At 30.1% G+C, this 14,226-nt stretch overlaps 1 protein-coding gene across 1 annotated transcript in view; it reads left to right on the forward strand.

The window, feature by feature from the left end:
* LOC142327593 (uncharacterized) overlaps positions 1 to 14,226 on the forward strand; it is a 40,100-nt gene that overhangs the window by 10,109 nt on the left and 15,765 nt on the right. Inside the window, exons 3-4 of the mRNA XM_075370772.1 lie at positions 7,109 to 7,252; positions 10,607 to 10,720. Of these exons, the coding sequence (XP_075226887.1) occupies positions 10,610 to 10,720 (111 nt within the window). The 5' untranslated portion in view covers positions 7,109 to 7,252; positions 10,607 to 10,609. The remainder of the gene's footprint in view (positions 1 to 7,108; positions 7,253 to 10,606; positions 10,721 to 14,226) is intronic.

Consider the following 14,226-nt stretch of genomic DNA (forward strand, 5'->3'; position numbering starts at 1 on the left):
TAGAATTACTATATCATCAGCAAATCTTAACATCTTTATATTTTCATCCTGTACTATTACTCCGGATCTAAATTGTTCTTTAACATCATTAACTGCTAGTTCTATGTAAAGATTAAAAAGTAATGGTGATGGGGAACATCCTTGTCAGACTCCCTTTCTTATTACGGCTTCTTTCTTATGTACTTCAATTATTATTGTTGCAGTTTGGTTCCTGTAAATGTTAGCAATTTTTCTTCTATCTCTGTATTTGAACCCTATTTTTTTAAAATGCCAAGTATGTTGGTTTGTTTTTCTTTAATCTTCCTTCTACTATTAAACTGAGGCCTAAAATTGCTTCCCTTGTCCCTATTCTTTTTCTAAAACCAAATTGGTCTTCTCCTAATACTTCCATTCTCCTCTCACTTCTTCTGTTCAGAATTCTAATTAAGATTTTTGATGCATGGCTAGTTAATCTAATTGTTCTGTATCTTCACATTTATCTGCCCCTGCTTTCTTTGGTATCATGACTACAACACTTTTTTTGAAGTCTGACACACATTCCCCTTTTTCATAAATATTACACACCAGTTTGTATAATCTATCAGTCACTTCCTCACCTGCACTGCGCAGTAATTCTTCTTAATTGTTCTTCTATCTCTGTATTTGAACCCTAATTTTTTCAAAAAATTCTGAAAATTTTATTCCAGTTTACGTTATTGAATGCCTTTTCTAGGTCTATAAATGCCAAGCATGTTGGTTTGTTTTTCTTTAATCTTCCTTCTACTATTAATCTGAGGGCTAAAATTGCTTCCCTTGCCCTTATACTTTTCCTGAAACCAAATTGGTCTCTTAACACTTCTTCCACTCTCCTCTCATTACTTATGTACAGAATTCTAGTTAAGATTTTTGGCATGGCTAGTTAAGCTAATTGTTCTGTATTCTTCACATTTGTCTGCTCCTGCTTTCTTTGGTATCATGACTTTAACATTCTTTTTGAAGTCCGATGGAACTTCCTGTTTTTCATATATATTACACATCAATTTCTATAATCTATCAATTGCTTCCTCACCACCACTGCTCAGTAATTCTACCGGTATTCCTTCTATTCCAGGAGCCTTTCTGCCATTCAAATCTTTTAATGCTCTCTTAAATTCAGATCTCAGTATTGTTTCTCCCCTTTCATCCTCTTCGATTTCCTCTTCTTCCTCTATAACACCATTTTCTAATTAATTTCTTCTGTATATCTCTTCAATATATTCCACCCACCTAGCGACTTTACCTTTCGTATTATAAATCGGTGTACCATCTTTGTTTAACACATTATTAGATTTTAATTTATGTACCCTAAAATTTTCGGTAACTTTCCTGTATGCTCCGTCTATTTTACCAATGTTCATTTCTCTTTCCACTTTCTTTAATCCATTCTTCTTTCGCTAGTTTGCACTTCCTGTTTATAGTATTTCCTAATTGTCTATAGTTCCTTTTACTTTCTTCATCATTAGCATTCTTATATTTTCTATGTCATCCATCAGCTGCAATATATATCCTCTGAAATACAAGGTTTTCTACCAGTTCTCTTTGTTCCACCTAGGTTGGCTTCTGCTGATTTAAGAATTTCCTTTTTAACATTCTCCCATTCTTGTACATTTTCTTCTTTATCTTTATTACTCAGATCTCTTGCAATGTTCTTTACCTCTTTTTCCTCAAGCTTCTCTAAATTCCACAGATTCATCTGACACCTTTTCTTCAGGTTTTTAAACCCAATCTACATTTCATTATCACCAAATTATGGTCGCTATCAATGTCTGCTCCAGGGTAAGTTTAGCAGTTAATGAGTTGATTTCTAAATTTTTGCTTAACCATGATTAATCTATCTGATACCTTGCAGTATCACCTGGCTTTTTCATGTGTATATTCTTCTATTATGATTTTTAAACTGGGTGTTGGCAGTTACTAATGATACGATTCCCCTGTATTACTAAGTAAATTAAGTCTGTCATTTTACACATCCACAGCTTATAGCAATACGCGAAGCGTAGTATTACGAAAAAACACTGTGGGACTGAATTTTCACTGCCATAATAATAGTACAGCATAACGCATCTAAAGGTTAAAAAAACTTATCAGCAAAAATAAATATTAAATAAAGTTTTAATGTATAAATTATTTTATTACTTTTTTTAGTTGTTACTAAAACTACATCTTTTTTGGAATTCTCCTCCTACTATAAAAAAATAATTTTTTAAACAACTGTCCAAAAATCAATATATTTTTAATGTACAATAAGAGTTTAGTATGAATGTGCGTTTTTCAAAATGGCAGGAAATATTGATATTAACAATAACCAGTTGGAGAAATACCTGATAACACACTAACATGCTCTTTTATACCGGTCATTTCAAACATTACCCATATTGACGTATTTTACAAATTAAAAACTAGCCAAACTTAACCTAACCCCGGTAACCTTGACTAAACAGTAATGTTTTGATTATTTAAATAGTAAATAATTGCAATAATTACCGTATTACTGTTTTATTCAAAACATTACTGAAAAAAATAATTTGCATGGTATCAAGTATATCAGGTAAATTAAAAATAAAGTAAGGGAATTTTAAATAATTTTACAAAGAAAAATAAAACTTAGCAAATGTTCTCCTAAATAATCTGTTTGATATGACTCCAAGGAATCATGGGAAGATGCAAATCAAAAATTAAATGGATAGAATGGCAGTTGTAACACATCATTTTAAATGGCATTAAAAACAAAGCTTTTAAAAAAAACTTAAGGCTGTAACAACTATAATATTTTTCACAGCTTATTTTAAAAGTGGCCTTCAGTAGTAGTGTAGATAGTATTTTAATAAAAGAAGATAATAAAAGTGCTTTTTATACAAACTGGTAAGTTTCCATTCGGCTTCCTTCTGATTTTTTTGTTTCATAGGTAGTAATTTATTTATTGCGACATGCTGATTATTATGTATAATATTATCTTTAGGTTTACAGGTGTTCGTTTTAAATGTGCCATCACTGGGATATCATGCACTTTTGTGTTGCATTTGAAAATGTTATAGAAAGTGAAGATTTTTATTTAATAATAAAATTAAGTTGGCTAAGATAGTAGTAGATAAACAGCAGAATTTTCAACACATCATTAAGATATTTCATTATACTCAGAAGTTTTGAATAGCTTCTTAGCTTTTCTATTGTATGAGAAACTAAAGTAGAAATATTTAAAATGGGTGTAAAAATATATATAATGGGCGACACAATAAGAACTGATATTTTAATTAAGAAAAACTTACTTTTTCTGTTAACAATATTTAATAATTTTATTGTAATGTATGAGGTTAAATATGGAAGATGTGTTTGCCAAATGCACCATGGTTCTGTAGGCAGTGTCCACTTATTACAAAATTTTCAACTGCATATTCACATGTCTATGTCAATTTTTTCAGTAAGTGGTGCATTTAATTCTTCTACTTCAGGGAGGAGTGTCTGTGGGTTATCGGTATATATGTTACTCTTCAAATAATTCCATAAAAATTAATCACAAGATACTAGATCCGACGGCCTTGCAGGGCAATTCTAATCTTCAAAATAAGAAATGGCAGGTTTCACTGGCCTATTTGGGACCATCCAATTCTGACAAAAAAAAAATTCTGGAGCATTGCATTGTAACTAACAGTATTCACCGCAACAGTAATACCAGTATTGTTCTCCAAGGAAAAGACCCAATCACTATCACAACTCAAATTTATAAATAAAAGTTTTTTTGTAAGGTTATTTTTAGTTGATATTGTCATTTTGTGGATACATGCATCCATTTCAACTACTTTTGTATTTTCACTGTCCCAAAAATTTCAGTTTCTTTATTCATGATATCAGTAAGGTGGAAATAAGCCTTGTCACTAAAGACCTTTCTGTTGAAAAGTTTTCATCCACTTGGATGATGTATACTTCAATGGTTGATGTCATTGATCTATTTAATACGTATACAGATATGCATGAGAATTATACTATAAATAAAAACATGTTTTACGCCAAATTAATGTGCAATTTCAACAATATGATAGTTTGGAAAGTTTTATATTTGTTCGTATAACAACAATATTTTTTAATTTCTGTATAAATACCCCATGACTCTGTAACTTAGTTGCTAAAAGGGATTAAGCACATATTAGGTCTTCTATAAGAAACGTAAAGTGTCAACAAGTACTGCTTTATCAAGGAGAAGTCTCATTCTAATAATATGTATTAAATAATTTCAAGTCCATCCAAAAAGATTTCTAATTTAAAAGTTTAAAAAAAATTACAGATTGGGATGCAGAATAAAAAAAAATGAGTGAAGAATCACATAACGAACAGATTTTTGTAAACAACTTTATGTATTCAAATAAATTTTGCTGCTTTTGTAAAATTAATGCAAATTTTCTTATTATAAACTATTAAAACACTTCCAAAATTGAATTTTAAAAACAAATACTTTTTTAAAATTCAGTTAGTTTACGAATGATTACTTATAGTTCACATACCTCTAATTCATTAACTATCTACAATATAAACTACAAACGTTGTAAACTTGTTTTGCTAGTTGTAGTTATTATTACTATACAATCATTATCAGAAATTAATATTTTCTGGGTCTATGGAAAATAGCCAGAACCAATCAAACCAGGCAAATCACCTAATTATACAATATCATATTGACCAATTAGCATGTTACCTGTACTTTCATAAGTTTTCAAGAAATATCTTGCATACAAGTTTAAAACCTTTTTACAACAAAAACTAATATCCGACTACCAGTCTGGCTTTCAATTAGATCATAGTACCATCGAACATATTCATAGAGTTTTTGCTAATATTTAGACAGATTTAGACAAAAAAAGTCTGCTCTACCAGTTTTCTTGATATCTGCCAAGCATTTAAGATAGTGTGACATACTGGCCTCTTTGAAATTAATCAGTATATATGTTATCAGTATTTAAACATCTGTTTTTTTTAAATAATAGATATTTCAAGGTTAAATTCCAGACTGAATTATTTTCAATAACTGCAGGCATTACTCAAGGAAGTATATTATTCTACATACACTTCTGATATGCCTGTTTCTTCTAATACTAACAAGCATATTTTATTAGTGTATTTTTCTTTGTTTGTGTAAGTTATTCATGAGTCACCAGATACTACGTCACAGTACCTTGAAGAAAAGTTAAACCACATTGAAGCATGGAAAAAGTTATGGGAAATAAACTAATGAAAATAAAAGAACATGATAGTTTCACTCCAAACAAATATTCACTTGTTATAGTCATTGACATTCAGCTACCATAATCAGATTCTGCAAAATACTTTGGGATTCACCTTTACAAAAGGCTCACATTTGAAAAAAAAGGGACAACTCAATACAAAGTTTTGTCAATTGAATTTCTAAATTGAAACTCAAAATTGTCTTTGATCAAGTTAATTATTTACAAAGCCATCCCAAATCCAATCTGGAATTATGGCATTCAGTTACTAGTAATATTAACAAAATTCAACATAATTATATTGTTTTCAATCCAGAATTTTACGCACAATCACAGATCTAGCTTGGTACATAATAATTTACAAGACCCTCAACATACTGCCACAAAAGAAATCTCAATGTATTATTAATCAGTATCTCATCAACAATGGTCTGACAACCTTTCAAACCACATTTGACACTTATGTCCTACTGATTTTTTTAATTTGAAGATTTTTAAGAAGTGAACCCTTCTAAGGAAAGCATGACATAATGCAAGTTAACTTTTGCCGTTGAGGTTTTCTCCTTCAAGACATTTGTAAACATTCATTTATGCATCGTCCTAAAAGAACAGACTAAAGATACGTTAAAATTCCACTAAAAAAGGTCTATTATCAGCTGTTATTTATTTCAACTACATTCTAACATATGCTTATACTTTCTTTTTCTGTTTAGCCTCTGGAACCACCATAAGGTATTACTTCAGAGGATGATATGTATGAATGTAAATGAAGTGTCGTCTTGTACCGTTTAAGGTTGACCATTCTTGAGATGTATAGTTAATTGAAAACCCAACTGCCAACGAACACGTGTATCCATGATATAGTATTCAGATATGTATAAAAATAACTGTCTTTACTAGGACTTAAACCTTAGAACTCTCGAATTCAAAATCAGCTGATTTACGATGATGAGTTCACCACAAGTCCAGCCGATGGGATAACGTATGATTATACTGATTTAAAAAAACCGCCGCTATTGTCAGATGACGCCAGTGTTAAAATACAACTGCGAGGAAGACTTATTTCCTTAATTCGCAAATTAGTGGTTGTTAGACTCAATACAACACAATAGATATTGTGATCGCTAGAAACAGTGGTCGATGAGAATTCGACATCATTTCTGCGGTCGGACGGTGTTCGCTAAAGATTTCCTCTCCACCGACGTGAAATAAAAGAGACCTAATTATTTACAAGTTAAGTTTATTTAAGTATTTTTATTTTTTAAATAGATATATATAAAATTTGGGTGGGTTGTAGTTACAGAAGTTTATATTTTTAAACTAATATCATCGCCGACCGTCATAGACAAAAATACATAAGTAATTAAAAATTATTACATGTAATTTATTTCCTAGTAAAGGCAATTACTTTTATATGGATTTGAATAATAGTTCGTGGATTCCGGTGTTGTTTGGTGGTTGGGTTTCAATTTACCACACATCTCAGGAATGGTCGAACTGGTACTGTATACAAGATTACATATCATTTACATCATCCTCATAAGTAATACCTGAATGGTAATTCCCGGAGGCTACAGGGAAAGAATGAAAGGTTGTAATTTATTGATGTAAATGTAAATGTAATTTGAATTTTTATGTTTAACTATGTTCTTTTTTGTGTTATATTAGTTTTGTGTTCAACAAAAACATTATAATTAAATGACAGTCCATTTTAAAAATAAATTAATAAATAACAATTGCTTCTAAGAATTTTATGAAAGTTTCTGTAAATTCTTTATTTTTGTATAAAACTACTTTAAATGCTCATTGAATGAAAAATTATTTATTCAGTCTATTCTGCAATTTATATATCTAATGTATATATTTTTTTCCAACAGACATCGTGCATTGACATGTAAGATTGCATGTGTGGCATTATTGATCATCTGTTCTATGCTGTCCGGTTGCTCTAAGGATAATAGGTCTGTGTTATAATTTCAGTATTATTTGTTCGTTGGGGTTCATATTTGTTTATCTGATAAGTAAGTAATTTTATACTATTCTATTATATTTTAATAGAATGTAAGTTTTGATTTTTTTAATAATATATTATAATTAAGTTTGATTTTTTATTTTAGTAATGATGAATCGGTAGTGTGGGCTTTATTCTGTGATGTAAATTCATTTTAGTTCGTTGTAAAATCTTTTATTGAAGTTATGTCTTATTAAAAAATCTCTTCGTAATTGTGGACACATTATTAATATTATTAGTTGTAAATAGTAATAATTGTCCCTATTGTATTTCAAATTAAAATTTTTTTCTTATCCGTTTTTTCCCAAATTAATAAAAAAATACAGTTGATAGTTCACAATTTTGTAATAGATTGTTGAAGCTTTCAATTATTTTACAATTAATAGAAAACAGATTTGTTTGGTAACTTCAAGGAAAGTCTGTCATTTTTATTAGTTTTAGGTCAAATTCACTAAAATAAACGGATCGGTTACAAAAAACTGTTGTAAAAACTAATTGAATTATTGTAAAAACCGAACAACAAAACTAAAAACATCTTTTCAACTAACTAATATGTATGCCTAATTAATATATTGCAAATTATCTTTTCTATTAAAAAGCGTCAGAAATTAAATAGCATCTCACAAAAATAAGAATTATAAATAATATTTGAAACAATATAACATGAAAGTTGTATGTAAATATTAATAATACTTGATGTTCCCTCCTGATGTTCATAATTCAAGCTATCAGAAGTCTATAAATCAAATTGAATTTTCATACCCATGAGAGTCTTCATTCCTTTAAGCAGATGATAGTCCTTTTGTAAACATATCTGCTGCATGTTTTTCAGATGAAATGTAGCTTCCTTCTTTCACCAGCTTCCTCACATAATTGTATCTAGTTTCAATTTGTTTTTATTTATTGTGGAATATAAAGTTACTTGTAAGTTTAATGGCACGAAAGTTAGCTTAGAATTGAGATCAAGTGCATGACTTTCTTTAACTAGAATGGGTTTCAAATCGCCCAGCAAAAATTAAAATGAAACCATGGTCTCAGAACTTATTTTAAACTAATTTAAAAAATCATTAATATTTTAAATTTGTTAAAAAGTACGTCATTGTTTTTGAGGCTTTTAGTGATTGTTATTTGATTTAGTAATAACTTTGTCAATTTTCATCGTATCACAATGGGTTTTCCACTAAAATTTTCAGAAAAATATACAGAATAAGGTAAAAATGCATTTAGCAACTTATCTTAATTGCTGGAGTAAATATAATTTCAAACCTGGATTTCACAATTTTTTAAAGAAAAAACCAAATTTTAAAATGCGATTTAAGATAAAGGCACTACAGTAACCAGAATATCCTTTTTTTATGTATAATCTTAAAAGTATGAACAAGTAGGTTCTGAAAGAAAATCTGTGGTTTTTTGATGCCAATACATTTAATACATGATGAAACAGCTGACAAATAATTCACATTAATGTGACCCAACTCGAAATAGCATCAAGATCCTGTAAACTAATTTATGTCTCATTTCTAAAATGTATATTACCTTCTATATTTGTTTAATTTAGTACATAAAATCATTCATAAGTTTGTGTACAAAGTACCATTTTTTAAACATTAAGACTTGAAAGTGTATAATTTAATTTTGACAAAACTTTAAAAGTTAACATGCAATGAGTTGAATAAAATCTGTGAATGAAAGAAGAACTTAAGTCTTCTAAAAGTCTTTACAAAGGCTCATTTGCTATCTACATCTGTTATCTCAGTGGAATTACATAAATGTTTCTATGTGTCCCAGGAACTGTCTTGGTTTTGGAGAAATGAGCCTCTAGTTTTTGGCGTGCATCTATCATTGTTCCTTTTTTAATCATTGTGAATTTTGTTTTCTATTTTTGTCCTAATCACAATTTTTGGGCATTACCAGGACTACATTGGAGACTTGCTTTTGTCACAATGCGCTTGACAGTGCCACCAATATCATCAGAAGGTGCTTCCCATGGCTGCTGGCAAAAAAAAGACCATGTAGCTTTTAATCCAAAGTCCTTTTCATGAAGGCATTGATTGACAAAGTTTTTACAGTTCTTGTACTGTGCTGCACATCCATCACTATAATAAATCATGCTTTTACCTCTGGAAAACTTTTTTTCAAGTATCCAGCAACAACCTTTTTTTATTTTATGAACAAATGGTACATCTTGCTTCCAAGTAATCAGACACTAGCTCAAACTGAAACTATTAGGTCTTCATTGTTGTCATGACATGTGTAGATCACAACCAAATGAAGAGAACAGCTGTTTGCTTGTCCACTGATAGCCTTGGGCTTCATTTTGAAAAAAAAAGAGTAGTTTTCACTAAAATCAATAAGAACAATGGCTTCATCTACTTTCAGATTGCTTTTGATTTTTTTCAAATATCTGGTCTGAGATTTTGTAATGAAAGATAACGGTATTAGTTTTTCTAGGTATTCAACTAATATTTCCAGATATTCTTCTTATTGCAGTGAGCTGCACCTGTTGAGGTCTGTCAGTAGATATCCAAGCAGAATATGTCACCTCATCATTAGGATCCCCTCTTTGAATTTCTGCATGACTCGCTGACCGCAGAGGCGCTGGTCTCGAACAGTTTGTTGAAGCCAGGAATCTCTACTTAATTAATGATGCAGAACAACCGCCAACTTTTTCTTCCAAACTGGGAGAAAGTTACAGCGACGTCACTTTGGTGACGAGCCACTTGGTGCAAAGTACAAGTAGTTGGACTGTCTGGCCTGAGCCCAGTGTGAGAGATCATAGGCTTATACCTATGAGATCGTTTACGGACCTAAGAGCTCTTGATTTGGGCCACTATAACCTAAGGGGCCTGGATCAACACAAGCTGCGGCGCGAGTGCCGCAGCTGCCTTGCAGGAGTTGGACTGGCTCATGGAACACAGGGAGGAGGTGGAATTTGATGGCTGAGCAATTCGGCTGGGCCATCAAGACTGGCTGTGATAGGGTTCTACAGTGGCCTCGGCCAATGGACAGCAAACAAGTAAAAAGAAAAAAAATAGATTCAAAAAAATAAAAATCATACTTTATTAAGATTCAAAGAATCAGTGAGCCAAGGGCTGTGTGACATGGTCTCACAAACAGATTTAATGTGAGCCACATGGCAATCAATGTGTTAATATTATTTGCCAGTTCTTATCTTTTTAATAAAGAAAGCTTGCATTAGTATCAAGTATAACTCATTCAAGCCACCATATAAAGCATAAACCAGGACAATCATTAAGGAATTACAAGTGAGATGTTTATGAACAGTCTTTTTTATACATATATATATTTTTATTATGGATATTTATTTTAATCTTTGTTTCTGTTTTTTGACTTTTTTATACAGATAATGAATGGGCCTGTAAATAATACTTTTATTAATGAAGCTATTCCTCTTAATAAAGATATTAAATTAGAGACTGATCAGGAGGATGCATCAGAAACTGATGCATCTGTGCATGTAAGCTATTTTTATTTTTTTTTTGTATGTTTGACTGACTGAGGACCATGAAGTAGTATTTTGCATTCATTTCTTATTCTTCTCTATGTTTTCTTTCTTTGTTTTCCAAGAGTTGTTCATTCTTTTGCTTTATTTTTGCCTTCTCTCTTCTGACCAAATGTCATCGTTTTTTACTTCTCTTTGAAATCCTTGAAATCTTTTATCAGTTTTCCAAACATTGTTCTACATTGTACTATTTCCTGCAGATATTTTTATTTTATTTAGAACCATTTAAATCTATTAATTTTTGTTCTTTTTACTGTAAATGTGGTTAAAGATCTGTTTTGTGAGCGTGAAAAAAGATTTGGTTCTTCTTTTTCTGGTGGAATCTGAAATTTTCTCAGTTTCATTATATTTGTAAAAATATTTTTATTGCTTCTTAATTTGCAACCATTTTTTTGTATTCTTATTGGTCTTAGGACTTATCTTGCAGTTTTTACTTTCTATTTGATTTATTTTATCTGATTTTAAACTGAAGATGCATCTGGGCACCAGGCACCAGGGCACGCTAGGGCCCCCTAGTGACAGGAAGAAATTAAACCATCTCTTCTAAAGTATTTCAGTAAATTTTTGTTTCAAATTCTATATACTGAAGTTTTAGTATTCTTGATTAATAAATTCCATTCTTTAAGTCGTGAAGCTAGGAGTTCTGCATATTGTTTTGACAAATGCAAATGAATTACATTATTCAGTTCTGCTTCTGTGATGAGATGAGATTTAGAATTTGATTCTTTTGGAATGTAATTAATATCTATTGAAGTTGAGGATTCATTAGTTGAGCCTTCTGAGGGAATCAGAAATTTCTTTCCTAGAGGTTGCAGCGATTGGAATCAGTAAATCAACACCATGAAGTAGTGGTCTCACAGCTGAATGAACATTTGGGTATGCGGTACTGCTTTTATTGTTTGAATTGAAACCAGTAACATTTGTTAAGCAAAAATAGCAGTCATCATAATGGTTAGTAGGCTCTCACCAAAAAATAGGTATGCAAAAAGACAAATGGTCTTTTTTTCCTTTTATATTACACGTGGAGCCCAGGATTTATCTCGGTCTCTCAAGGGACAATCAAATTAATGTTCTAAACAGTTTTCAGCAGATTTGATACTGGTTTCATTGAATTTTCGTGGTGAATTCTCCGCAAACGTAACAAAAAAATATTTAGAGAATTTTTTTTACAAGTCCAATTTTTATTCATTGTAAAATTCAAAATATTTAATGAATAAATTAAACTGAAATATTACAGAAATACTTAATTATAAAAATAATTTAGTTTTAATCTATAAATACTTAATTACTTAACATACTTTATAAAATTGTTTCATCATGGAGTGCAATAAAACACAGTACAAAATACACATGCTTAATAAATCTTGATGTTTAATAAAGTAATATCAAAAACCACAAACTAAAGTAAACTAAATACCACAACTAAAGTACACAGCAAGTCATACCAATAGCTGAACTCATACTGAAAAAACATTCTTGACTCACTGACATGTCTATAATGTCTGGCTTGACATGAAATGACGTCATTAGACTGTTATATATCAAAATGTACATCTACAGCATACATCACAATATAAATCAGATGTGAATAAACAAACATACGTATATATTATGTATTGTTTGTTCAATGAATGATGGAACAAATAAATTTAAGGGATTGTAACTTAAGAAAGTTACATGATGGGTTGTTTCGAAATACATATTCAGATTCTGCATATAAAATACTGCATAGAAGTACGCTTACTCCCTTTTCAGTTCTAAATTTTATGTTGCCCAGTGTAATTATGATTATTGATATCTAAATGTCACCGTTTTTAAATAATGGGCACATGTAGCAGATTTTCCAAACACTAGGAAAAACACCAGCATTTAAAGAAAGATGAAGAGCTTGGTTAAAAACTATACAAAAAGTCATTTTTTTGCTAAAAGAGGGTGAATGTTTTCTGGGTTAATCAAAGAATTATTTTTAATTCTACAAATTGCCTCTTCAACATCATTCTCAGTTAAAATAATATTACTGCAGCGATCATTACAGTTAAAAGTAATTTCAGTCGAGGAAAAATCATTTAGTATGTTAGTATAGACACCAAAAATTTTTAACCAAAAGTTTTACAATATCAGTCCCTATATCGGCACACTCAATTTCAAAATGCATATGCGATGGATAAGATCAACCATTGTCAATTTTATTAGCAAATTTAAAAAAATCTTTCGAATTATCAGTTAAGACTACTCAACTTTAGTATAATTTAATAATAAATTTTTACGACCAAGAGTATTACATACACTTTACACTTTATTTTTAAATAATTCTTCATAATAAGTAAATTTATATTGTTTTTGTAGCTTATGGTACTTTTTCTTAATAATTTCACTAGAGAACCGCTTCGAAAATTAAATCTTTTTTTATAAGTATTTTTGATACATTATTATCAACATATTATTTTAGTGATTGCCATAAAAGATGGTGCTTATGTTTAAACTATTGTATCTCAGTTAAAAAATTGAACAAAAAAATGAAGAAGTTGTCGGAAACTGCAGTTATTTTTTTGCTAACTGGATTCAGACGATTTTAGTTAACCTCATTATTTTTAAAATTAGGGGTGTGAAAAGCGGAAAAATCATGATTTTTTGCATTGTTTTGAGAAAGTCAATTTTGAATTACTATAAAATCAAAATCGATAGATAAAAATTTTCTACTTTAGGAGCTAGATTAAGTGATAGTTTCTCAATAATTATAAATTAAGATTTAGCACAAAACTACTATTATTTAAGTGTCCAGTGCGGTTTTTACGAGACAGCTTCATCTTTAGTTTCAATCAATATTTTACAGGAAAAAAACAATTGAGGTGGGAAAAGTATGAAACTATCATTAAAAAAGTACAGTTGCAACTGGTAGATGAGTGTGCATCCTGTTCATTGCTATGTATACCAACGGCATGCGGGCATGGTTTAATATTATCTTTCACATAGTTTTGTCAGATTACTTTATATTTCATTTATATTATAAATTAAATTTTTTTGTAAATAATATTACATACATAAATACTATTATTGCTACTATTGCTACTGTTACTGTTTCATATATTTTTGTTTTTACAAATATGCATAATATCTCTTATCAAAGAATTACCCGTATAAAAAGAATAACAGATTAAAAAAAGGCATTAAAATCATATCTGTAAACATTATACAATTTATTATAAACACTGAAATCTAAAAAAATCTGTAAAAGCGGTTGCAAGTAACTTGTTTTTCTTGGAGCCACTGTTAAATTTCAGGTTTCCTCCAGCTGTTTGTGGTAACTTTATTCACCGCAGTAAGGTATAACTTGCATTATCTATTATTAAGCTCCCATCTTGTAAGTAATTTAAAAAGTCATTTGTAAACCAATTTTTAAAACTGTGGCTATTCATTTCTGAATAATAATCTGAACAGGCTTTTGATTTACTGTAGATAAC

The sequence above is a fragment of the Lycorma delicatula genome, chromosome 7 (genome assembly GCF_047948215.1).
Source record: "Lycorma delicatula isolate Av1 chromosome 7, ASM4794821v1, whole genome shotgun sequence".
NCBI classification, from domain to species: domain Eukaryota; kingdom Metazoa; phylum Arthropoda; class Insecta; order Hemiptera; family Fulgoridae; genus Lycorma; species Lycorma delicatula.